Source organism: Ischnura elegans, chromosome X (assembly GCF_921293095.1).
Source record: "Ischnura elegans chromosome X, ioIscEleg1.1, whole genome shotgun sequence".
Lineage (NCBI taxonomy): Eukaryota > Metazoa > Arthropoda > Insecta > Odonata > Coenagrionidae > Ischnura > Ischnura elegans.
In genome coordinates, this window is record NC_060259.1 from 45099682 (window position 1) to 45125562 (window position 25881).

At 37.4% G+C, this 25881-nt stretch overlaps 1 protein-coding gene across 1 annotated transcript; it reads left to right on the forward strand.

The window, feature by feature from the left end:
* The first annotated feature begins 3144 nt into the window (after positions 1–3144).
* Positions 3145–20547, forward strand: LOC124171458. Its single transcript, XM_046550629.1, has 5 exons — positions 3145–3321; positions 3451–3683; positions 11771–11989; positions 13274–13459; positions 17972–20547. The coding sequence occupies exons 1-5, from the start codon at positions 3293–3295 to the stop codon at positions 18223–18225; spliced, it is 921 nt and encodes a 306-aa protein (XP_046406585.1). The 5' UTR covers positions 3145–3292; the 3' UTR covers positions 18226–20547.
* The last annotated feature ends 5334 nt before the right edge of the window (positions 20548–25881 follow it).

The following is a 25881-nucleotide window of genomic DNA, read 5'->3' on the forward strand; positions in this document are numbered from 1 at the left end:
GTCTCCCTTTCAAAATCTCCTATCAGTTCACTATCAATGCTGACGCAGCACCGTGTTTCACTTCCGCTGCATGCGCCTCACCTGATCCTTATAGAGGTGATTTATTTCTGTAAACTTTGCTGACCATTGTCTTTTGCAATCGGATTCATGTCTCTGGCATGATGATACGCATTTATTTGAGAACCTTCTTTTCTGGATTGAAGATTGGTGAGAAGCAATTACTTTGTTCTCTATCAATTTGCGCCTCATTCAGAACTTTGTTGCTCACGTTACATTATCATAACTAATCACATAGTAAGACAGCAGTTTCTACAGTTTCTTCTCAACAGCTATATAAACCCTACGTCTCACATTCAGATGGTCAGTTCGGCAGCACGTACAGCTTTATTTCGTCGATGTTTGTGCACCTTGCAAAAATGGCCAGCAGAAAGGTGAAGTACTGTGCGAGTACTGATATAGTGTGTGCTCTGTTTGAAAGTGATAGCATGAGTAGTGGAGATAAAGATGCTTGCAAAGAGCTGGATAGCACAAAAGAAACTGTGCACATTGAGACAAGTAGCGAGGATTCTAGTGAAGAAGAGGTTGAGCATCAACCACTCAAGAAAAAGGAAAAGGAGGACAGCTGGAAGTGGAATACATGTTATAACCTCATGAAAAAAGTTTGATTTTTGTGATGCACCTGGCATAAATACGAGAGTGCTTAGAAATTTACCGGAAAATGCCAATGAACGGGATTTATTTTAAGATTTTTGGAAACCTGACTTTTTGGACTTGATGTGCAAAGATACTAACAGATTTGCTGAAAATTTTTTGAACGCAGCGACGAATCGCAGAAGTAGTTTGACGGGCGACAGGTTTCTAACCACTGCTGAAGAAATAAGGGCATATTTTGCATTGTGTGTTTTGATGGTGCAGAGGAAAAAAAATATTCAAAATTGTTGGACCCCGCGAGCGGTCACTGAAACGATCCTTTCTTCAGTAATGTCATGCCCTACCGACACTTTTTTTGCTGTCTAAATTTTTGCATTTTGCTGATAATTCAACTCTCGATGAAAATGACTGGCTAAGAAAGATATCTCCTATCATTCAGTATTTGCATCAAAAATTTCAGTACACATATATAAGGCCCTTCACAAAATCTTTCTGTCGATGAAAGTCTTATGGAGTTTCGTGGTAGACTTACTTTTAGACAGTATAACCCCAACAAGAGAACTATATTTGGGATAAAGTTTTACAAAATTTGTGTAAGTTCTTCAGTATATATGTCTCCAGTTTGAAATATACACCAAGATCTTATCTGGTAAGAATGGAAAAATCTCAAAAAAAGCTAAGACAAAATAGTCTGCATTTACAGGAGTACAAGATGGATTTTGACAATTTAGACAACCTGAGCAGTGAAAGAATAGAGGCGAATGAAAAAGAAATGCATACAAAACCGGTCAGGAAGAGTAAAAGTAATACCTGAAAAATATAATGATTTTGTTATTTAAGTTGTGAGAAATAATGTTTTTTGTTGTTTTGAATTTAAAGAAAGGTGTTTTTTAATTTTCAGGTGTTTGTTTAACTCATGAGGCTATTACAAGTAATATTTTTTTAAATTGTGCAATTGAAGAAATTATTGTGTAAAATTCGTTGTTTACTTAAATCTGGAGGATCGATAATAATTGATGATAAGTGAGGGTATTTTCATTTCCCTTATGAGAAAGGTTGAGGGCAGAATGAAGCACCAGGATACAAACGTGAGGCAGATTATTCCCACGAGAAAATGTTATTAATAAATGATGGACATTGTGGTTGAGAAGATGTTATATGTGTAGTGCTGTAAACGTGTGTTTAAATCACATTTTTCTCTCCTAATCCAGCAGTGGTTAAAATAAGGTCCTTATCCTATATAATCATAGTGATAGAAACGGGCAGCTGTAGTGTTTCACAGGTATAATCATCATTTCAAATTTGTCATTTCTCCAGCTGCTCGCTCGCCTGGTTTGCATGCCCTCCACAAAGCTAACCTGTAGAATTCAGCCTCGATACCTTAAGTAAATCTTTTATTCTTTCCAAAACATCCCTCCTTATGTTGCAATTCTAAAGATCGTTTCCTTATTATTAAAGATCAACTCATTATTACGGATTTCCTAGTTGAGAATTTCCATCGCCTATCGAGACCAATTTTTGCTCATTTTTACTTTTAGGACCACACCAGGGGATGAAATAGACGATCATATATATATTTGAAATAATGTTTTGTGAATGCGCTTCGCGTTATGGTGACATCATAAATTCAAAACAAAACCTTTTAGTATTCCATACAGTAGGTACCTACTAATGAAAAAAACTCATCTAGTTTCAATCATTTCAGGTCTTTATCTAGAGGTTTACGATAATGATAATGGCCTGAAAAGGTGGAAACCGGTTGAATTTTTAATGCATACTGTGTGGAATACAACGAAGTTTATTTTTGAGTCCATAATATATATATTTATTAATTAAAATGCTCATGTAGACGATATATAAGTTTAACCTATATTGCCTATAGCTGTGAACTCCCAACTGGTTTCGCATGTATAGCTGTAAAAACATTCAAACCAAGGCTACGTATATCCCATGCTTTTTAGTGGAAACAGTTCCTCGATATATGCAAATATGGCCTCCTAGTGACCTTAATGGTAGCGTCCTGCAAAGGCACTTTCCGGCGCGGTATCCAGTCCCCTTAAAATAATTTCAGTTGTGCATGTTTTGTTTCTCTCTTGTTTTTTTTGTATTTATCACTCATAAATTTTGTATTGATATAAAATCTATGGTATCACTATTATTTTCTTCCTTTCAAGAAACCGTGGATTAAATTCGAGTTTACACGAAAACCCTACAATGCTCTGAATATGATGACGTGAACAGTGTGTGCTAGAATAATCAGAAGATTTCAGGAAGTAAGCCAGGGAATAAGATTTAGCCGCAAATTTACTCATAAGTGTAAAAATTATTCAACTCTAGTTCTAAACAGAGATCGAGATAAATATTGGACACAAAAAAACCTATAATGTTTGTTAACTATTAAACCTGTCCGAGATCCCGCCTCTAAATAGTACCTAACCGCTAGCGCCGCCGGTGAGGAAGGAAGAACTTCCTATCGCAAGTGAAGTTGACATATCGCGATTTCCGAGAGCTAAACTTTCCAAAACAAGCCAGTTGTTGTATTTGTTTTTATCAGGTGATCTGCTATCAATTTTCTTGTGTCCTCGTTGGAATAATGAACATTAGTTTCGTTCTGCATCAAATTTAAGTCTAACCTGTGAACATGAACAAAGCTGGGAAAACTTTGAGGAGGTATAACGACTCGAAGCAGTATAATTTTGCTCACAAATTCATTTTGTCATTCGTTTTGTTGATAGCAAATTTTACAAGTGTTTATTTCTCGTGCACTGCTTCTAATTTCTTCCAATTAATTTCGCGCAGGAGCAGTGTTCGCCTGAAAGCTTTGGGAAGCGGACATTCTGATCTTAATATGGTCATATCACAGTTGAAAGATGTACGTTCGTCTGCCAAGGCGTTTATGATGGCCCAGAACACGGCTATGCAAGATTTATTGAAGTGGTCTCTTACTTGTGAGAATCTGGCTTTTAAAGATGTTTTTATGCAGTTGAATGAATTAAATACGCTCTGGAGCGAAGCACAAAAGGACTTCACTGGTATGCTTGTTAGTCAGTTCTTCTATGTACCATTTTGATTTGTTGTGTATTGAAACATCCTCAATTATATGAAAATCGGTAGTTGTCTGTGTAATTAGTGGATGAAAACGCTATTATTTCATAGCTTCCAGTTGTAGAGACCAAGGGTATCAAATGTATTTTGTGTTTGATCTGAATTGAATTTTAAAATTCTACGTTTTGATTATGGTTCAAATTGTTCATAATTTGTCATAATTGTTCTCATATCTTATGAGTCTAAAATCAAAGGCGTTGACGTATAACCTTAATCAGTGGCGTAGCCAAGGGGGGGTCCGGACCCCCCCCTCCTCCCCGAAAAATAAAAACACAGTTGCTTTGCTTCATCAAAGAAAAAAATTATTGGAGTATTATGAATTTTCAAAAGATTTCTTTGACAAATGAAGTTTTTTCGATTGTGAAAATTGTTAAAATTAGTTTCAAACCCTGTACTTAATACCCTAAGTTTAAAAAATTTTCCCCTCTGATTTTGGACCACCCCCCGAACAAAATTCCTGGCTCCACTGACCTTAATTCCCATTGTTGAGAAAGGTATGGTTTGAGATAAATAATGTAAGCCATTAAGATAAAGATGCGCTTTAATATTGTAACGAACTAATGATCTGTACAGGAGATCGCTCTGTTCTTCTACCAACATAACTGCTTGCTGGCTAGTGAGTGACTGACTGTATGCTAACGTACATCACACACATCGAGCATCTACCATTAGTATGTGCATGCGCACGCAACACACACCAGGAGGGCAAGTCTGTAACTCTGTTCTCTCCCGAAAATGGGAGAAAGGAGATTCGTGAAGCGCCTGCGCGAGAGTTGTCGCCCGCCCCAAGTCTCTAGGGCGCCCCGCCGGAGAAAGGAGACTATTTGTCGCCTGGGAGAGTACTAGTCTCCCGACCCAAGTCCGTAAGCCCCCTCAAGCGCCTTTGGCGCCCCAGACGGGCGCTTCAGTTACGTCCCCCTCAAGAGCCCGACGTATCTCTTTCTCCCATGGAGAAAGTGCGTATCTCGACAGTGTTTTGTTGTATTTTCTCAATATGGCGCGTTTTCTTTCAAACCATAGAATATTATTGCTCGTATATGAGGTGCATTTAAGAGAAGTGGGGCAATTAACACCAGTGAGAAATTGTTGCGGGATATTAATAAACCGTTTGAGGCGAGGGAGGAAGATTTCCGGCCGCATTAGCGGAGAAGGTTGTCCTATCCGTCCTTCGATGGTCCGATTCTCTTCCAGCTGAAAATCCATCACCCTCAATAGCAGACAAAAACACCGCAATCCTATGAAATAACAATTATCTGTAGCTCTGAATTCTTTTCGTGTAAGTAGCGGGGTTTAGAAAGCTAATGCTAATTCAGAGAGCGCAAGAAAAGCACTTTAAATAATGGAAAATAACTTCTAAACTGTTACCTATGAAAAGCAACAGATAGTTAATGAAACACAAGACATGCCCTTATTGTTAAAAGAACTTATTCCACGACAATGCAATAGAGTTTCACCATTTCATCGGTTTCACGAATACGACTGCTCAGCATAACCGTGTGCACACAACATGAGATCGCGAATCGGTTCCGCTGTCAACACATACAGAAGCTATAAATGTACTTCAATAATAAATGAATATCCACAAACTAAGTACTAGCACACACCGTAAATATAAAGTGAGACATAGGCAAATAAAATATAAAAAACTGGAAATCACTTCCACTCTTTTATTCATCACGAACAACTTACAATCACTAAGCTCGTAATGATAAAAACAACTATTAATTCACTGATTTAAAGCCAGAAATTAGCCCACGAAAGAGGCACAGGTGACTTTTCTGACCATTATTCGTTAATATACTAGAAAAAGAAACTTCACACACAGCTTTGATCTTGATAGCTTGATCGTGAAATGTCAATGTACCTATACGATGAACAACGGAGGTGAACACGCCCACTGACAATGTTTACATTGCTGTCAGACATTAATCGATATGGTAATAACACTGCTTACAATTCAATCACGATGGAGCACTGATAATTACAACTCTTAGCCGATATTTTTGTACATTGCAACCACTGGCACTGTGATTATCAGCAGAAGATTTACGGGAGTTGTCACATTGACAATAACACAATTTTGGCACAAAAGATGTTTGCACAAATCTGCAAGCAGCGAGCAAAAGCTGTATTCACATTAGAAATATACTCATAATTTTCAACTTTGGTGAGGTTGTAATTGATACGAAATGAAGAATTTACATGGTGACAAGCAAAATTTACCGGCACTTGGATTTAGCCTTGCAGCCGCTTGCAAGCGAGGAATCACTGCGCGCGGTCAAAAAAGTAGTCCCGACTTTAGTAAGTCATAATGAGGTTATTATGCATTTAATTTAGAAAATATTTGCATGGATGAGTTTGACATAAAATTAAAAACATTTTTAAATTACACACGGTTAATTTTTCGATAAATCAAGCTCTAATATCAGATTCGCCTTAGAAATTTTTCATACTACCCATCGGAGCGAGTTTTCTCCCATCCGAACGGGAGAAACAGTTCTCTCTACCGAGTTACGGACTTGGGTGGGGAGACAATTTTGGGCGACAACTCTCTCTCCCAAACGAGGCGCCCCAAGTTACCGACTTGCCCTCCAGATAGCGCTGATAATACAAAATATTCACATAATTCTTAACACCCATTCCAACCCGTTCATGCCATGAAAATGATGGTTCCACTTATTTCCTTGATGTAATAGAAACGGGCAAGGACATGAATGTGGTAATGTATCAAAATTGTAATGTTTTTTTTTAATTTAGTGATGATTTTCGAAATTTTATCATATATCGGTGATCAGTACTTCTTAGAATTTAAATCCAAGTAGCTTTTGATGGGTAAAAATAAAAAAATGGGGTTGTTCATATTAACTGAGTGCAAGATTTTCTTTCATAGATGTGGAAATTTGTGAACTACATTCAAGTCAGCGATATTTCTTGTATAGCATAATTTCAATGAAATGTGAGGACTTATGGATGAATTGTGCTATAGTTAAGAAGGATCAGTAATATTTTTTTTACATTTGTTGCTTATATTACTTGGATTGTGTTCATAATGATACACATTCATGCAGCTTTGCTTCATCCACGGAATGAATGTATGAGCTCATTAACATATCAGATTTATAACCATCTACAATATGACACCAATTTTACAACTGCCCATGCAGCCCTAACTTCATTGAGGGAAAACTACATGAAATAACATTTAAATAGCAAAACTTCTTCTCTGGTTTTTAATAGATCTTCCATAAGCCCTTCTGCTCTTTCCTTCATTTAGTTTTCCATATATGCTGCAAGTTCAATGGCCACTTCACTAAAATCCCCCTTTTTGTTGAGCTGATCCCCAAATGCATTCCCCATGGATGCCTCCCATGATACCAGCTTTGATCATTTTTTTCCCCTAGAATAGGGTGGTTTCCTATTATTTTTTTATTGCCTTAATCGAAAGATTATTACTCCTGGAGTACGTATTTCACACTTTAAGATTCTAAAATGACAATATCTATTTTTCGCGATTAAATGAAAAGTGAAAATTTTCAAGCGCGCGAAAACGCGACGCTCAAGTATGAATGCCGGGAAATATCTCCGTACGTCGTATTTCTGGTTCCCCCTCCCGCCCGGTGAGGTGACCTTGAGGCGAGGCTTAGCCCTGATACGTCGCAGGCTGCCAGCGGGTAGCTGAGTACCTTGCTGAATGGTAGCGCTTGGCTTAAAAAAGGTTTATTAATACCTTATCAAACGAAGAAAACTTTCCGACCTTAGCCAGTTTTAGTAGGTGATTATTAAGACATGTTTCCCTGAGCTCTGTGCCTCATGCATGCATTGGTAACCTCAGACGATGTATAACTCCTATCCTCTCGTGTAGAAACTAGGTCCCTGTGACGTCACGAGGAGTGGAATCGCATGGGCGCCAATCTGGCCTTTTTCAAATGAGGATAAAATTTGACCCTTGCCATTCGTCTAAACCGGTATTTCAAAAACCAAATAATTTGTGTATTATGAATACACTAATGGTGGGTAACGAATCGCAATCAATGCCTTTCGTTTTCTTTGATGAAGGAAACTACCCTATTCATGGAAATAATGCTGAAAAGTAACGCAAGTGTTTATGTGAGAATTAGGGAGCTGGCCAACTTCTGGGTTTGGGCATTCAAACCACCTGTACTGAACATTGCCCATTAGCCACCACAGGCAATCCTTTTCCTTTTGGCTCCCTCCTCTGGTCATCCCCCACTCCTTCTCTTACCCCCCTCCTTAATCTCGCATGGGAATATCTGTTTCAAGCAGGCACTTAGTCAGAAATTTGTGGTAGGGGTTCTGGGGTGGTACGTAGGTTCATAATTCTGGTAACTTAATTGTCAATTTCCAAATGTCGGAAAATCACAAATTAGGTTTAACATTTTGTTTGCATAGTGATGAAAATATTGTCATCAATGGTTTTTACTAAAATGGCTGTAGTTATTATGGCTTGGCCTTGGTAGGTGTTTGTTTCTGAAATCTCCCTCATTTTTAAAAATTTAAACAGTAGGGCTTTGGTGGTAGTAGGTAGTATTATTCGATTCGAGAAAATTTCGGATCTTGAGTCTCTGATCTCAGTCCATAGTTAACACGTAGCAAACCGAACATTGAGATCTCCGTATTTTGCCTGCCGAGTGCTGAGGACGGACCATGGAGATTTCCGTGTTTTCACATATGATAATAAAACTTTCTCTGCTTATTTTAATATTAGTTACTTAAGTTCGCATTTGCTTCCGGTGTATTTTAGAATGTGCTTTCATTGATTTAGATTAGTTTTATACCATTCAAATTATAAATTTATTAGTATTTTTTAAATGAACGTAATTCACTTTTAGAGATTACTAATGTGTAGGAATAAAATTTCACTTAGCCGTAATGTTTGAAAAAACTTGATTAAACATTCATATTTCTATAACAGTAATACTACAACTTCTACAATGTCCTGAAATTACGAATTATAATATTTTAGCTTATGAGGAATAATTTTGGTCAGATTTTTTCAGTCCTTTTCAATTGGCTCTAACACAAAATCTATTGTCGGTAATTCTCTCATCGCCAAATGTATGGTGGTGCAAAGTGAATAATTCACATTTCACCTCTGGGTGCATATTTTCGGCTGTCCTTCACAAGCTCCATGGTGTAGATTCTCACAAAAAATCCAATCTTCAGCGCTCAACGTAAACACATCAATGAGTCTCGAAGGGCAAGGAATATAAGGGTCATTTCAGCGGGACCCTATCTTTTGGTCCGTGATAGAAAAGGACCAGATGGCCACAAAGCTTATCTTTGTTAGTCTCTAATGTTTCCCTTTGCTTAGAATGCATATTAGTCTCCTTTGGGACGTTCTTGTGTTCGTTACTCTCTTTTTTAGAGATTTAAAGTCATGTAGTTTAGTGAGGAATCATTTCCTTGGATGAAAGTTGGTGTGCGTTTACCCTATGAAAGTGCATGCATATGTAGTCTATATAAATTTTCAGCAATAATTCCTGCGTATCTTGTCTACTGAAAAATTACTCCAATAGCAATAAGACCTCATCTATAGTAATGGCATCAAATAGTGGCGGTGCTTGCGGTATGACGGAGAAGGATATATACGAAGAACTTTGTGTTGACGTGCCAGAAGATTAGGTAGACAAGTGTGAGAGCTCAGATAGTGAAATTGGTTTTGATATTGGTGGAATACAACCTAAAAGAAAAGCTGTACAGTTAGTTTACACTGATGGTTGTGACTCGGATGCAAGTGTTAGCAATGGTAGCTTAGTAAAAGACACCTCGGTGACATGGAATGAAATTGACCTTCCAAGAAGTTTGTAAGATTTTCAGGGAGTGGCAGGAATCATCAATTGATTGGAAAAAAAACACATTCACAATTATTAGGGGCAACAATGCGCCTAATAATTGTGAATGTGTTTTAGAAGTGCAGAACGAAGGCAGATACAAGTCTTCGCAGAAAACTGGGAAGTGGAAAAATGTAGTGGTGAGAGAGATGAAAGTTTTCTTAGCAATTATAATTTTGTTGGGAAAAGTCAGGAAAGATTCAATCAAGGAGTATTGGAGCGCTGATGAATTTATCAATACACCCATATTTAGTAATTTGCTCAGCAGGAACAAATTTGGAATTCTTGGAGTTTCAGTGATAACGAATTAAATTCTGAATCTTCCGATAGTTTACATAAAATTAGACCAATACTATCATATTTCTTAGAAAAATTTAAAACTGTGTATATGCCTAAACGTGATCTCTCCCTTGATGAAGGAGTAGTACCTTGGAGGGGAAGATTGAGATTTAGAACATACAATCCAGGGAAATTGGTGAAGCACGGATTATTGGTGTGCGTGGTGTGTGGAAGTGAAAGTGGTTATATTTGCAACATAGAAATATACACAGCTGAAGGAAAAAAAATTAGAGGAGACCATATTGACCCTTTTAGTTCCATATTTACACCGTTGGCATCATGTGTTCCAAGATATTATTACGATAGCGTACAGATAGCTGAAAATCTTCTCGTGAAAAAACTCGAGTTTGTGGAACCGTCTGTGCCAACAGGGGGCTTCCCACTGAATTTAGGCATGAAATCAAAATTATGAAGAAAGGTGACTACACGTTCTGTAGAAGGGGGGAAGTTCTGCTGCTTGCGTGGAAGGACAAGAGGAAGGTGAGGGTGATTTCCACAATCCATAACTCGAGTATGGGCGAAGGAAAGCGAAACAGATTGACAGGACAGATACAGAGAAAACAGATTTGTATTTTGGAGTACAATAAGTACATGGGAGGAGTAGATAAAGCTGATATGTACTTGATATACTTTTCAGTATTAAGAAAAACTATGAAGTGGACAAAAAAAGTGGTGTTGTGGTTGATCAACTTTGCCCTATTTAATTATTTTGTGGTATACAAAACATTGAACACTTCTACCCGTTTGACCCTCAAAAAATTTGTTTTGGAAGTAGCCAAGGGCTGGGCTAAATGTGAGAAGGGAAGAAGTGCGTCTTCCAGCAATGATGACACGGACGGCGAGATAGAAAGGCCGACTCAGCAAGCGCCTCGGCAGGATAACCTGGCAAGGCTAGCTAGGGAAATGATGAAACACAATCTAATGAAGATAGTGGGGTATGGGAAGAAGAAATATCCATCACGGATGTGTCGAGTTTGTTCTGCTAATAAACTTAGAAAGGAAACTCGGCATATCTGTGGATTCTGAAAGGTTCCCCTGCACAAAGGAGGATGTTTCACCAAATGCCATACAAAAACTAAGTACTAATATCTCTGATAAGTAAAACGCTTCAAATTTTTTAAAAATACATGAAAAAGTAAACATTCTATGAGAGTTTTCGTGTATCAGTGTCATTTAGGTTAAAGCTTCTTTAAATGCCGGGTCCTACCCGATGAGATTGGAATTAAATACCCGGTCCACAGCATGTTAATAATAGCTTAGAGAAAGTAAGAGGATAAGTGCTCCTGGGCTAGTTGTCACTTAAGGGGATAGTTGGCGGGTAGAAGTTGCACGGGAACAATATCGGGGGGCAAGAGGTGTGGAAGTTCTAAAATTCCCTTCTCTCAACCCCCCTTAGGAACTTGCCTGTCTTCAAGATCCTCCACAAGCAATCGCCTCTCTCATTGAGAATAGCAATCCAGCTGCTAAAGTATCCGATATATTTGTGTGTCTAATTTAAGTGTTTCCATGAATAAGTCATTTTATTTGCATTTTTTGATAAGCATTTTTTGTAATATTGCCAGAAAAATGGAGAAGCAGCAACTTGGGGATATTTTTTTATGTGTGCTGTATTACCACTTTGAACCTGAAAATTGTATTGTATCAATTATTATACGTACTGTATTTTTCAGGGTGCTATACTTTAAATGTTTCAGCTTAAGTAGCATTTTCCTTTCATGAGCCATTTTTTCCTTAGAGTGTCACGTTTCTGCACTTAGTGATTTAATTTATTATAACCATGACTTCATTTTTAGCTAATTTGAGGTATTTTCAATTTATTTTAGATCACCTGAAAGAATTTTCGAACCAGTTTGAACTGATTCTGGAAGGAGAGAAACATGTGGACCAAGCAAGAAATCGTTTAAATAGCTGTGAACTGGTTGAGACTAAGATAAGGAAGGATTTGAAAAAAGCTGCGAAGAAAGCTCAATCTGAGGAAGTGAGACAGCTTGAAATGAGATTGGCTCAAGCAGAGAGATCAAGGGGACTGGCACATTTGGAAGGTAAGGCAGGCTTATCAAAACAATGGCAAGTGAACATAGCAGTTGTTGGATGTGATACATAATTATTTCTTAGGTAATTTTTTAGTTTCCTTTAATTTTTGTCTTTTTGTAGTCTTTTTACCTTGTATCGGGGTGTGGACCTAAGGAATTGACGTTTGCATTAGAAATATGAAGCCCCGAATGTAATCACGTCAAATTTGTTAGTCTTCCATACAATTCCCCAATATAAGCAAATGTTGAGCTGTTTTTGAATATTGTATGATAGTGGGATGTATATTACTGTTTTGGAGCATCTGACAGAATATTTTACTTGTGTTCTTACACAAAAATTTTCCTCTATGGAACTTGGCCTGCACTTGAGTATGGTTCTGAAAGGGCTGATAGCTTGTCAGTTGGCGATTAGTTTCTAAAGAAGGATATTTGCACTTGTCAAAAAGACTTTGATTTGGGGAAGAGTGGAAACTTCTGTGTAACTAATTTGATGGAACAGGAAAAATGATGACTTCATTGGTCGTAGTTTCATAGTGTAGATGTTTTATGTCAGATGAAATGTCAGTGGTAGTTTGGGATAAAACTTTCCCAGTGTTGAGGCCCAGAGGTGACTTCATACCCTTTGCTGCCTCTTCTTCAATACTTAATGTCACTGTACATTATTGAGTATGAAAGAAATATCTATTGTCCTATCAAGGCATGTCATAGAAAGATGCTACTGTTTCCTTGCATGTATGCTTAAAAAACTTATCAATAAAGCTTTTTAGCCTTGAAATGATATGCTGAATATTTTGAAGCCATTTTTTTGTATGAGAATATTATGATTTTTATTATACAATGGACTGCATGAAACAAGTGACTTTGTGCACAGTCATGCACATGGGTGCGAATTTATAAACTCCAAGAACGAAGTTAGCCATGAAGAAATATTTGGCTTAGCCAGGATTTGAACTCAGATTTCCTGATTGTGGGTCAGGTGTGTTCGCCAGTTACACCACCAAGCCATCTTCTCAGAGTGAACTTTGGGATGGGTTTTTACTGGACAAGGTGTTGGCATCACAGGTCCACACTGTGGCAAATGTGTAACAAAGGTCGTGGTCACTAAGCCACTGTTGGAGAAAGTATACCTTATATTTTTTCATGGCAAACTTCATCTTTTGTGTTTGATGAAATGGACTTTACATAAGTAAAAAAGTGATATGAAATAACTATGTATGTATAAATGGTCAAGAAAACTATCATCATTAAATAATATTTCTATCTATTTCTGATTTATATTGGCTTTGTTTGCAGTTGTTGACCGAATTCAGGAAAATGAGTGCATCAAAATGATCAGAGTGAAAGAAGGTTTGTTGAAACTTTCAGAATCTTACATAGAGCTGGCTCACAAATGCAACGTTATATATGATGCTCAAAGGGACATTGCTCATGAAATCCCGGATGTTCATGAGAGCGACATTCAGGAAATTAAGTATACAGGTGAGTTAATTATAATTCATTGTTAAGAGATCAAATTTATGCTGGGGATTGAGTAATGGATCACCATCTCACATAGCGCAAAATATCTACTAGATGTCTTCAAAATATCTAGAATTTCTTCAGCTAGTATCTAGAAATTGTAATAACTTTTATACATTTTGTAGATATATGAATGTCTGCTTATTTGGATCCAAGGTATCCAATCTGACCATCCCTACTGGTTAGCTGAACTTGGTTGGGTACGTGTGGGATCCGTGATGAAACAAATATGGTGGCTTTTGGAATTGGCCTTTGAAATGGGATTTCTATTCGTTTTTAATAGAGATGGGTCGAATAGCAGATTTCTCGCACTCAAATAACAAATTCGAGTAGTAAATCATAGCTCAAATACTTGAATATCTCAATTTTCGAATACTAGAATTGCACAAAGCGTATTAAATGTCATTCATCTAGTTCACTTGATGAATATATCAAATAAATATGTATGTACCTAATAAATTTTAAATATCAACTTTTTATTTCAAATTTAATGAAAACTTTTGCATCAATAACATCATTAGAAACCATAATTAAAAATAACATCATTGAAAGGAAGAATCAGTAAAAACTGGAGATGGGTCGATTAGCAGATTTCTTGGACTCGAATATCGAATTCGAATTGTAAATCATAGCTCGAATACTAGCGTCGAATAATAGCGGTCCTGGCGTATAACTTTCCTGCATCCATCGTTTGATGAAAATGAGACGAAATATATGCAATCTGTCATTTATGGCTAATAACGGCAGGCACATAGTTTGAATCTTCCCCACTTGATGAAACTACCATAGGGAGAAGCTCAATGCCGTGGGATAGTAACATAAGCCCATTTCCCAAGATCGCTATTCCCTTCCATTCAGCACTCGCCTCCCCCCCTCTAAGCTTTCCTTTTCTCCGTAGTCAAACAAAAGATAAAAGATTCCAGCTCATGCATGGATCATATTACGAAGACCTTAGCTTCGAAAGAAAATATCAAGTTTCGAGAACAAAAGAAACCTTTTTTCACGCCTCCCCCTTTCTCGCCTGCTGACCTTTTTCAGCTTACCCGCTTCAAAGTTCCCTGCTTCTGGAGGTCAACTGCTGCATGAGTCACCTATTAGCCCCAAAGGTGTCTAACAATGGCTTCCGAAAATTGGTATTATTCTTTTATTAGATTGAAATATTAGTAATGTGCACGTAATTAAAAAAAGAATGAGACCAAACAAGGCGTATTTCTAAGGTTATTTAAGCATTTTAAGCAAGGTAATACTTGGAAAAATGCAATGGAGACTTAGATTTCTGCCTCTACTTATAGAACACCCATGCCTCGCCTAGCGCAATTTCAATATAGCGCAAATTCTTTCCTCAGGGAAACATGCCAACGCTATGTAGCCTAATCAAATACCTTTAACGCTCTCGTAATAAAATGTGAACTTGCGCTAAGTAAACACGACATTGCTATCGTTTTACACATATTTATAGTGTTGCTTGCCTCAAATATTCTTCTTTGTTTGTTTAGTATTCGAAATCCATTTTTGCACAATTGTCAGAAGCATAACTCGTTATGCGGTCCAGATAGCCAGCCTACCAAAGTAGTTTATCTCGCATCCTTAACAGAATGACATGAGTGAATTTCCATCATTAATCGAGTGGAGCTAGTGGAAATGAGATTTTTTAAAGCAATATGGTTTGAGACGTAATTTTTGCTATCATAGGTTATTGGACGAATTGACTTCAACGTAGAGGGTCTACGCTCAAGCCTTCAAGGTCATTGGTGTTCACTGGGGAGAAATGGAGCGGTGCCCTAGTTCCGTATGAATAGCATCAACACCTAGAAGAGTCCACTAGAGAGTCTCAAACACAATGGCTTCATTCCCTCCCAGCAGTCGTAGGCTCTCTGTGTCTCAGGAATACAGTGCTGCAGTTGCCCAGCAGTAGGTGATTTCTATAGAGCCATACGGAGTATGTACAAACCAAGAGAACAATGACAAAAAATAGGAATGTGGGTGGAAAAATCAAGAAGCAATCAAGAAAAAGCATAAACCTAGAAGGGAAATTTAAAGTGATCAATTGCTGTGAAAAAGGAGAGCGTCAAAGCAATGTTGCACGTTTATATGTTTAAACTAGAGATGGGTCGAATAGCAGATTTCTTGAAGTTGAATATTAAATCATGGCTCGAATATATCAAATTTGGAATACCTCAAATACTAGAATTGTGCAAAGCATACTAAAAGTTCTTCTTCCGATTTTTCCCCCGATCATTTTTGGTTCTCCATGTCGAATGATATCTATTCATCACTCTTTTCCGCGAATTTGATGTAGTTCGTCAACTTGCCTAAAACTGCGCTGTATGCATGAAATGACTTGAGTCCTCTACGTTGTTTTCGAGTCAGCTACCAAGGACGTGCGTGCGACAGTGTATGGCACGAAATTCAAAGTATTCGAGGTATTGGAGATCGTACTTAAAGCATAATTATTCGAGATCTCTAATATCGAATACTTTTTAGTATTCAAGGTATTCGAGTATTCGCTGACTATTTGCATACTATCTGACACATTGCATCCCTGACTTTACTATTTGCACATCTCTAGTTTTTAACTATTTTATTGTAATGTAACTATTGCATGGAATTTTTTCCCATTATCTACTCTGATTGCTCTTTTATTAAAATTCATTTTCATAGTTTTAGCGTGAAGATCCCTTGCACACAGATTATCTTCTTTATATTTTCGTAAGTGTTAATGCACTCACTTCTGATTGAATGGATCATCATAAGCACCACAATGGATTAACATTATGTATATCTTCAATGGTTTTTGATGACATTTTACAAATTGGAATGTAAAAAATGCATACTTTTTATATCCCCTTGGTGTCTGTGTGCAACTAGAGTGACAAAACACTAAATGTATTTAAAGAAATGGAAACAATGCTTCCTAGAGGCTATTTACATTGATATAAAATATGAGTTATGCACATCATCCTCTAGAAAGTTTCAGTGAATATGTGATTCTAAGTAAATTTCCTTTAAAAAGGATGAGTGACAGTACCCTATATGGGAAATAACCACTCGTCATAATCCATTTGACATTGAGAGCAAGCCCCAGATCCATTATTCAATGATGATAACTTTTTCCTTCTTATCTAAGCATTAAGCATTTAACTATCATAATTATTTTTAATAGTTTAAAGTATACCGGGACTAGCCGCGGTGATAACTTTTACGGGAGTCACCCGCAATGCACAATCGTGCGAAAGATCCACAGAGAAAAAAAATCATTCACCTTGACCGGGACCTTAAACTAGTCTAAGAGTGAACACCTCTTTGTGTTCTATGTGCGGGCCTGCTCTCCGGCTGTGGCGCTGTGCGCACGATTTGGACTGCTTGTGGCATCATATGCTCAGCAGTCCAGTAACACCTTGTCCGATAGTGTCCGAAAAATATCCACAGGGAAGAATGACGCCTCGGTAGCTTAACTGGCTAAAGCACTCGACCGGAAATCGGGGGATCCCGGTCAAGGCGAATGATTTTTTATCTGTGGATCTTTCGCACTATCATAATTATATTACAATGGGAATAATTTATTGTGTTGACTGTAATTCAGTTTGCTGGTATATTTGTCCTGAACAAAATGAGGGCTTAATGATCGGGGCCTCATATCACAGAACTTGAGTTTTTGTAGATGATGGTAATAAATATCATACTTTAAATAATATATTCAAAGAAGGTAAAGTGATTATTGTAGTGAAACTCTACATAAATTCTGCTAAACAAAGAGTGATGACAATTTAAGCTTTCCAATGTGGGTAATGATGACAGGGAAGAACAATAAAACCAGGTGGTAGATAAATTTGAGAAATGCTTTTTGAGCTAAGTACTACATCACTGATAATATAATTTTTAGTGTAGAGCTAAAGACTCTATGATGAGCTTATAACACAGTAAGGTTTTTCACATCATTGATTCGTGGCTGAACGTAAACATTCCCATTGAATCTTGTGCCAAATATTATGTACAAGGATAAGTCAATTATTATCCGATAGGTAGTTATAAAATTTTATGTATGTACAAATAAATTCACAGGTAAGGAAAGAAAGGGATGCACTATCTCTTTATCCACGAGTAGTAGTACTTGTAAAAATGAAGTTGAGCAGTGCCTACTTGGTATTACTTGACTTCATTTCTTCGATTACTACTGTGTACTACATCTTAATCTTATTTCATAGTATGCATCGCTGCATTTCTCCGTGTAATCCCCTTGTGGGACTGCTTTGCCATCAATATAAAGTCAGGGAAATTTAAAATACTGGGACTAGAAATCAGAAAAGTCACAGAAATTGGGATTGGAAAGCCGGTATTAACCCTGATACCCTTAATTGAGAACTGCTGGTCTTTTTGATTGAACACATTTTGTGCACCTGTTAATTATTCATGCCAATCAAGGAAAGTGCAAGGCTGATCATTAAGTTTTGTTTTATACCTGTTTCTCTGTAGGATCTCAAGCAACAAGACGAGCTGTTTCAAGGGTAAAGGATCTTCTGAGGCAGTACCGTCGAAGTTCTCACAATATGGTTCCAAGTGCTGCACTGCGAGGAGAACCTCCACCACCTTACTATCCAAACTTATCGGATGAAGCTTGCTCACTTAGCCATGGAAACAATCCAGATGCTGGTTGCTGTGGCTCAAGTCCTCCTAATAATTCCAGGGAAAGTAGCCAAGCAAATTTTGATCTTTCAAATGTCTCTTGATGTTAAAAGTCTTAAAGATTTTGGCTCTTTACAATGTGATGTGTCAAAAATCAACTTCAAACCCTGATATGGGTCAATAGCTTTGTACAGACTTTTTTTTACCATTTATGAAATGCCCCAATATGAAAGGCTGTGTAAATTTTTTCATATCATAATATTATATATTCAGAGATGTATATTTTTTCAAACTGAACTTAGCTGTATGTGACAGAAATGCATAGGTCGGTTTTCTGGCACCGGAAGAGCTAACTTGTCAGGAGTGTAAAACCTACAGATTTTACAAATAGCAAATTTCATGAGTGAGTATACTTACTGCAATCCATTGATTTAAAGTTCAACTGATTCAGGAATTATATAGTGGAAGTTTGACCACCTTTCATTTCAATACTATTGACCTTACTTGAACCTGGGCTTCTGTTGCGTTTTGTTTTGAAGCACATGGTATGAATTGGAAGGTTTTGGGTTCAAGTCCTGTTCTATGCAAAGTACTTTTACTCTCTGGTGTAGTTCACATGTCTATGATCTTCAGCTGTCAACTTTCTGTAGCAGCTGTTGTCTTCCCACTGTGGAATTTATGAGAATTTAGTATCTAATAAGATATGGGATCTGTTGTGATAGTATCAGTGGTAATGATGACCTATTACCATTCAATTTTGGCCTTTAAACACAGCAATGGAATGCTTACCTTTATTTCTAAGAGATTATTGTGTATTTTCACTCAAAAATGTTGTAGTTTTAATTTAATTTCTCTGCCTTTCTGCCATTTTTTTTATTTTATCAAGAAGGTCACCTTGGTTTTATGGCATTGAGAAAATCAACCAAAAGTCCTTCCACTCTGGCTGTTAAGCATAGTTTATCTTGCCATTTCTTCATTCCAGAGGAAATTTTTTAACGGAACCTTTAGCAATATGCATATTTCTTGCCACTCTTGCTTTTTAATGGGGTCGATTTGTGGGTTTAGAAATCTACCCTACTGCAAACCTGAATGCCACAAAAACTTACATCAGAAAGTTGCAGTGATGGTGCTCGTAATATCCTATTTTTCCTTTATCTGCAAGTGGCTGGCAGAAAGCATGAAATCACATTTTTTTAGCTTCTTTGTACAGCTTTTAGATCATGTGCATCATGCTCTTTATCATGGATTTTTTATATTTCTGTCCAAATCTCTAGAATCGGCCAGAAACCTACTCATGCCTACTTCATCCTCCCTATAGGTTGTAATAATTCCAATAGTTCCTATTTGAAATGAATGAGTCTTTCAAGGAATGCAATATATTTTGCAAGGATATATTCCCCTCTCCCTCAAAATATAAGTTCATGAAAGTGTCTTTAGGGCTCTATTTGCATTAAGTTCTGGTTAATGAAAATGAAACTGCTGATTCCACATAAATGTCTCGTGAGACTCCAAGAACAGGCTGCTGATCAGCAAAAACTGAGCTGGTGAATTGGAGGACTCACAGGGTGGAATGGGAACACTTTGTTAGGCAATGTGTTGAATAAGGCTGATGTCTTAAATATTGTAGAAATGTTAACTACTTTTGATGAGGTATACATTTTATTCATTCATCTTCTAATGAATCCAAAATAGTAGGCTGGTATCAGGCTTAAATTCACACTCCGAGAAAAATCACTCAGATTATCTTCCCTAAATCCCTTCTTCTGGTCATGTAAACACTCTTTAAAATTCATTTACCTTAAATTTCACTATGCATAACATTCACTCATATACTACATGCAGGACAGCCTTGGAAATTTGACTGCATAAATTTATTTTTCAGAACAAATGCAATTCTTATATTTTTTGATGCTTGCCTCTGTGTTAGTGGCGTTAAATCTTTTCCTGCTATAGGTAGAGAGAGAAGCACCGTATAAGCACGTGTAAGAGACGCACTCCTATTTTGAGCATCAGAGCTAAAGAAAAAAAATTTTGCAGCATTTTTTTAACCTATCACGCGGTGTTGCAAGACGTACGCCTGGACTTTCGACAGTTCTCAAATTTTCCTCATTCAACACTAAAAATTTACATGGCATTTTTTCAGCTAAATTTACGTATTTATATGTATGGCACTCGGAGATAAGAAAGTATACATTTGTAGCCTTAACCTTATAATGCTTACTAGGTATAGTCGGATCGGATACCTCAGATCCAAATATCCATGGCTAATGCCCTTCACCTTATACTTCGGATCCAAATCCGTGGAAGAAATAGAATCTGAATCCAAAATTTTAAATCAATGCTTTCGTGAATGCAATGTCCCAGTAGAATGAGTAGGAAGAGTCCCGATCCCCTCTTCGCATAAGCCGTTGTTCTACGATGCTTGTCCTACTCACGAAAAATTTTGTTTAAACGCTCTCGTAGGAGTATTGCAACAGATTGCAGCCGTGGAAAATTATAAGGCGAAACATGAAAGGCACATAGGTTGAATCTTCCCAAGAGATTGGACAACAATTGGGGGAATCTCAGTGCCTTAGGGTAATAATCACGTCGTAGATTTCACGGAACCACACTCGGCCCGCCATCAGCCAATGCCTCTGCTGTTTTTTTTCCTTTCCGAGACCCCACAGACCATAAATCTCTTGCCTCAAAAGAAAAATATCAAGTTACACGGGAACAATGGGAACGTGTTTCATCCCTACCCCATCTCACTAAATGACCTATTTCGGTCTACCAGCTTCAATTCTCCCAGTTTCTGGAGGCCAAATCCTAGAATGAGTCACCTACTGAACTCGAAGATATCTCGATAGCTTTCGGCAATTGTGTGATTGTATGACACGCACGAGGTTCAAAAAAGAATGAGACTTAACGCGACGCATATCTGACTGTATTTAAGTTTTTTATGCATAGCATAAGTGCATTCAAACAGGAAGAGATGGACTTGAAGCTTCAAGCAATGCAAACTGCGTATATCACATTGCTGCGCCTTTGCCCCTTTGCTTTGTAGGCAACTATGTCACATGCAAGATTGGACTTGATCTTTCCTTGCTCCTTCGCTCGTAGCTTGAAAGACGGAGGGAGCGCACTCCTTCCCCTTGGCCCGTCCTTCAGCGCTCTTCACTTATAAGCATTTCCGATTTCTTATATCCACCATTTAGTCCAGTAATGTACACACTCGTTCGAATTTTTTAAAGCACAGGTTTTGACACCAATATAATTTTCAGTTGCAATAATCCTTATAATAGCACCTGATGATGATTTTTGAAAAATCAGGTCCTTAGCGTAATGGAAATCACTCGGCAAGACAGATGTTGACTATTTACCAGGTATTGTCCTACAAAACTACGCATTTCTCTACATTTGATTTGGGATTACTATTTCAGTATAAATGCCCACTCATGGCAGTAAATTTAGTGCGCCCTCGGAGCGAAAAACCGTGTGTGATCTTTTTCATGTTCACCTCTGAGGTACCGACGTGATGGCATGATTCTTACGAGCAAGAAAAGCATACCGGAACAGTTTTAAAGTATGTCTAAGGGGGAAACTCCTCTGTCTGCTGCATGTTTTTGACCTTAGGTTTCAGATGACTGACTCACACTGAAAACCAAGACCACTCAATTTCCCTTTGGACTTGCGACCCTTGAATGGGAGGGGTGGGGAATAAGAAGTTTGTGTAAGTGGCGCACCCTCATTTTCAGCTGCAATTTCTGGGAAAAAAGGTGCGCCTTGTACACGCGCTTATACGGTATTTTTATAAATAAGGAGCTCACTTTTTGTATAAAGCATTCAATTCTTTGAAAAAAACTATGCATGATGCTCATGTTTACTTAAAAGTCTAAGGTACATGAAATTCTGGCATTTTATTGTGACGAACTTACTCATGAGAAATCATTTTTCAACCTTTTATCTTGAACCTACTCCTTGCACACTCAAGATAAAAGATAGGGGTGTCCTCCATTTGAACTCTGAGCATGAAAACATGGTCTCTTCTCCCTTTCCTCCTGGGTTATCCCTTTTTCCCTGGCTCAAGGTTCTTATACTATTGAGAGAGACTAGCGTTTAAATTTTTCAGTGGAAGTTGTTTTGGAGCTTGCCCATGGGGGTTGTGGGAGGGTGCATTTAAAAAAACCAGTTGCCTTTCATCCTCTGAAATTAAGTACCATAGAAGTCCAATTTAACCTGTTCTAAGGATTCCTGGTAAAAAAAACTCATTGTAATACAAACTCATTATAGAGGTCCATCAAAAATTGCTTCTTTTTACAGTTATTAACCCTTTAACTGCACAAATAAGCTGAAATAGGCTACTGAGGGTTCCAGGCGGCTACTGAAGGGCAATAAAAATAAAAAGAGGAGTAAAAGATGTCTGCATGACATCTACTTGTCAAAGGAACTTCTAAGCACGCATAGACTGGGAGAGTAGAAGAATAGTTCAAATCGTCAATAGACGATGGGAGCAGTCTGCTAAGGCGATCGCTTATAGACGATGGGAGCAGGTTAAGGGTAAAGGTATAAAAAGTTGAAGTTTTGCCTTATTTACGTGTTACACATTGACTTCGAGGGCATAACATCTAGTACCATGAGCCTCGGTACAATTGCCATGGGAATTAAGGATCTTGTATAGCGTAGTGGTCTGCGCAGTGGCCTGTAGAGCCAAAGGTCCGTGGTTTGATTCCAGGTCCAAGGGAACTTTTTCTCGTGGTAATTCATGTATATTTCAGCAGTGTTCATACGGCAGGCTTTGAAATATTGCACAAGTCTAATGGTTCTAAAGAGTACAGGATTTCCAGAACCAAAACTACAGTTGGAAACAGTGATGGATAATGGTTGTTATTTCAGGGGTAAGGTATAGTATTCAAAGTTGTTCAAGGTTTTTTATCATCCTGCCATGGGAAACTATTGTTTGTGAGAGAAAACTTGGAGTATCTGGAATTATTGATGCAAACATGACAAATTAACTTTGTTGATTGGCAGCTTCTTGGTGCTATGGGAAGGAAGTATCAAGCTATCACAAGGATGATGAAAGCAAATGTACCACCTAAATTTTATGGATGTTACAGGATTTCCGGATGCTTTTTATGAACCATGTAATACTAAAGGGGATCGGGTTGGTGTGGCGGCTAAAGTGTTGGCTTCCCACCTGGTGGGCCCAGGTTCAATTCCCGGCAGTGGCAGAGAATTTTCAGAGACTGCCCAATCCCTGCTTGAATGTTGTGTGGAGGACATTTCAAGAGCAACACTCCGTCCGTCGTATGGGACGCTAAGCCGTGGTCCCCTTGGCACCTTTCGTTAAGAGCAGGCAAATGCCGACACCGGGTTTCTCTTCACCCTTCCTTCCATACCCTTCCCTCATGGTGCAAATGGCCTCGGCTGTCAGTCGCCTCCTCCAATCACCATACTGCTACTGTAATACTAAAAATGCTGTACATACTTTCTGGAATCCTCAAATTTGTGAAAGGTCAAAAATTATGTGATTCAGGTTCAATAGATTGGTAATAAGATACTAAAATTGTTTGCTAGTTTTGCTAACTTTTCTGGAAAATAAGAACTGGAGACAGTGAGACAGTTTGCAACTGTGAACCTGGCAATCCATGTGCTGTAGCTTAGAGAAATATTGTTACACATATATCAATTTGAATGTGTTATATTGGATAAGCTCTACCTCAACCTTTAAAGTCTTTCTAAAGGGAGGCCATTACTGTGTGGATATGATCATCTTTCAGTGCCATTTTTTCTTACCAAAAATGCAGTGTTTGTGATCAAATTGTTCCTAAATTGTGCTAATACTGTATAGGTAAATTGAATCCCACATATTAAGCTTTTGTCAATACAATCATTGAAATTTTGTACCATGATTGTGTTGTATACATATTTTGTATGTTAGAGCACTTAAGTAGGCACAATGCAACCCCTAAATTTCAAGTCAATGCATTACTTCCTTACCCTTTATGTTATCTTAATAATGATTTACATGATTTTATATATACAATGTGATATTAAGTTTTTATTCTTTTCAATTATCAAAAACTGTTGTAAAATGAAGAGGGAGCCAGTAATTACAACAAAGCAAAATATGGCTGTATATATTGGTTTATTTTTCATTCCATTATGAATTGGATTGTTAGCCAATGATACCACATAGGCTATCTATTTAAAAACTTTACGTGAATTGTTGAATTGCCTTATTGAGCTGAGGCCTTCTAGGGATCTATAACATTGTATGAAGTAGGAAATTGGCGAATGTGGTAAAAGGAAACACTTTGATGGAATCTGAAAAAAATTGGTAAAAATCAGCAAAATGTAAAATCCCAGAATGCGTAATTGGTATTCTATTGCATGTATAATTTTGTTTCTGGCCTTAACCAAATCTTAATTTTTCCTTTGTTTTGCAGAATAAGGTAATATCTGAAATATAAAATAAGTGAACAGAATATTTTGTATCTATGAATTATGTTACATGTATGGACCTCATTTCTACTTTACATACGGGACTGTTTACATGCTATCTCAAATATTGAAGTATAATAAAAATAGCTAAACACATGAAGCATTTAAGAAATTACTTAATCCTTTTTCATATTTTTTTGAAAATTTAATGGTATGATATCAGTTTTGTCTGGTTAAGCAATTACTTACTATAAAAATCAGTTACCAAGCTCTTTATTGCCCATTTTTTGAATTAAATACTTAGCTGATTTAGTATTCATGGCTCTTGACTACATGAAGTACTGTCATGCCAGTAGGTATATTTCTTATTTGTTTGTATTTAGGTTGGCTTTGTACACAACTTTTTCTAATTCATTCAAAACATATTCATTATATATTTAATTCAGTCATTTCTGTTTTCTGCAGAGTTACATCTGACATAATATCCTAGTGAAAGGATTTTTGTTGGAAACTCTCAGTGGACTCAGCATAGCTGTAAAGTTTTGCTCTTGTAAGGCAAAAATCTGACCTGTTGAGTTGTGATATATCTCGTAAGCACCAGATAAAATACTTATATCACATGTCCTTATACATGGCTGTGGATTATTAACATACCTATTTAGCTTAGCAATCAGGGCGTGTATCAACATATGAGCTATTAATAGCACCAGAAATACCTAGGATTCTGAAAGCTGGAGACTGCATTTTGAGTGAAGTAGGCATTGGTGGATAAACCATCCACATATGTCTTCCCTACTTTAACGCTTTTATTACCAGCCTATTTTGCCTGGTATGCTGAAGAATGCCAGGGCTTTTTTTGGTGAATTTATAGGTTTGCGCTTAACAAGTTACATAAAGCCTAATATGCATATTCAGAAACTATTTCTTTTGTTAATTGGCTCCCAAAACTTATGGGTAAGTTAAATCATGACAGATACTAAAAATAGTTACCAAAGCTACAAGAAACACAAAAAAATGAAAGGCATGAGTGTAAAAAATCCTGGCCTATACATCGGCCCTTGAAACTCTTCGCACATACCCCTCGGGCTGATGGATCGGCTTGCTGGCACTATAAGGGTTAAAAAGCCTCAGAAAAATGAAGACGTCAGCAATCACTGAAATCAGCTCTGACCTTGTCCTATTATCTGGTGTCTGTTTTGGATTGTATATGCTAGCTGTTAGGCTCATATTCAGGACATCCTCAATCTTTGTTAATTTCAAAATGTCTATGAACATCTATATTCTCTATGATGCATCATCCACTTCCCTTAGATTTGGTCCTCCTTCCATTTAAGGTA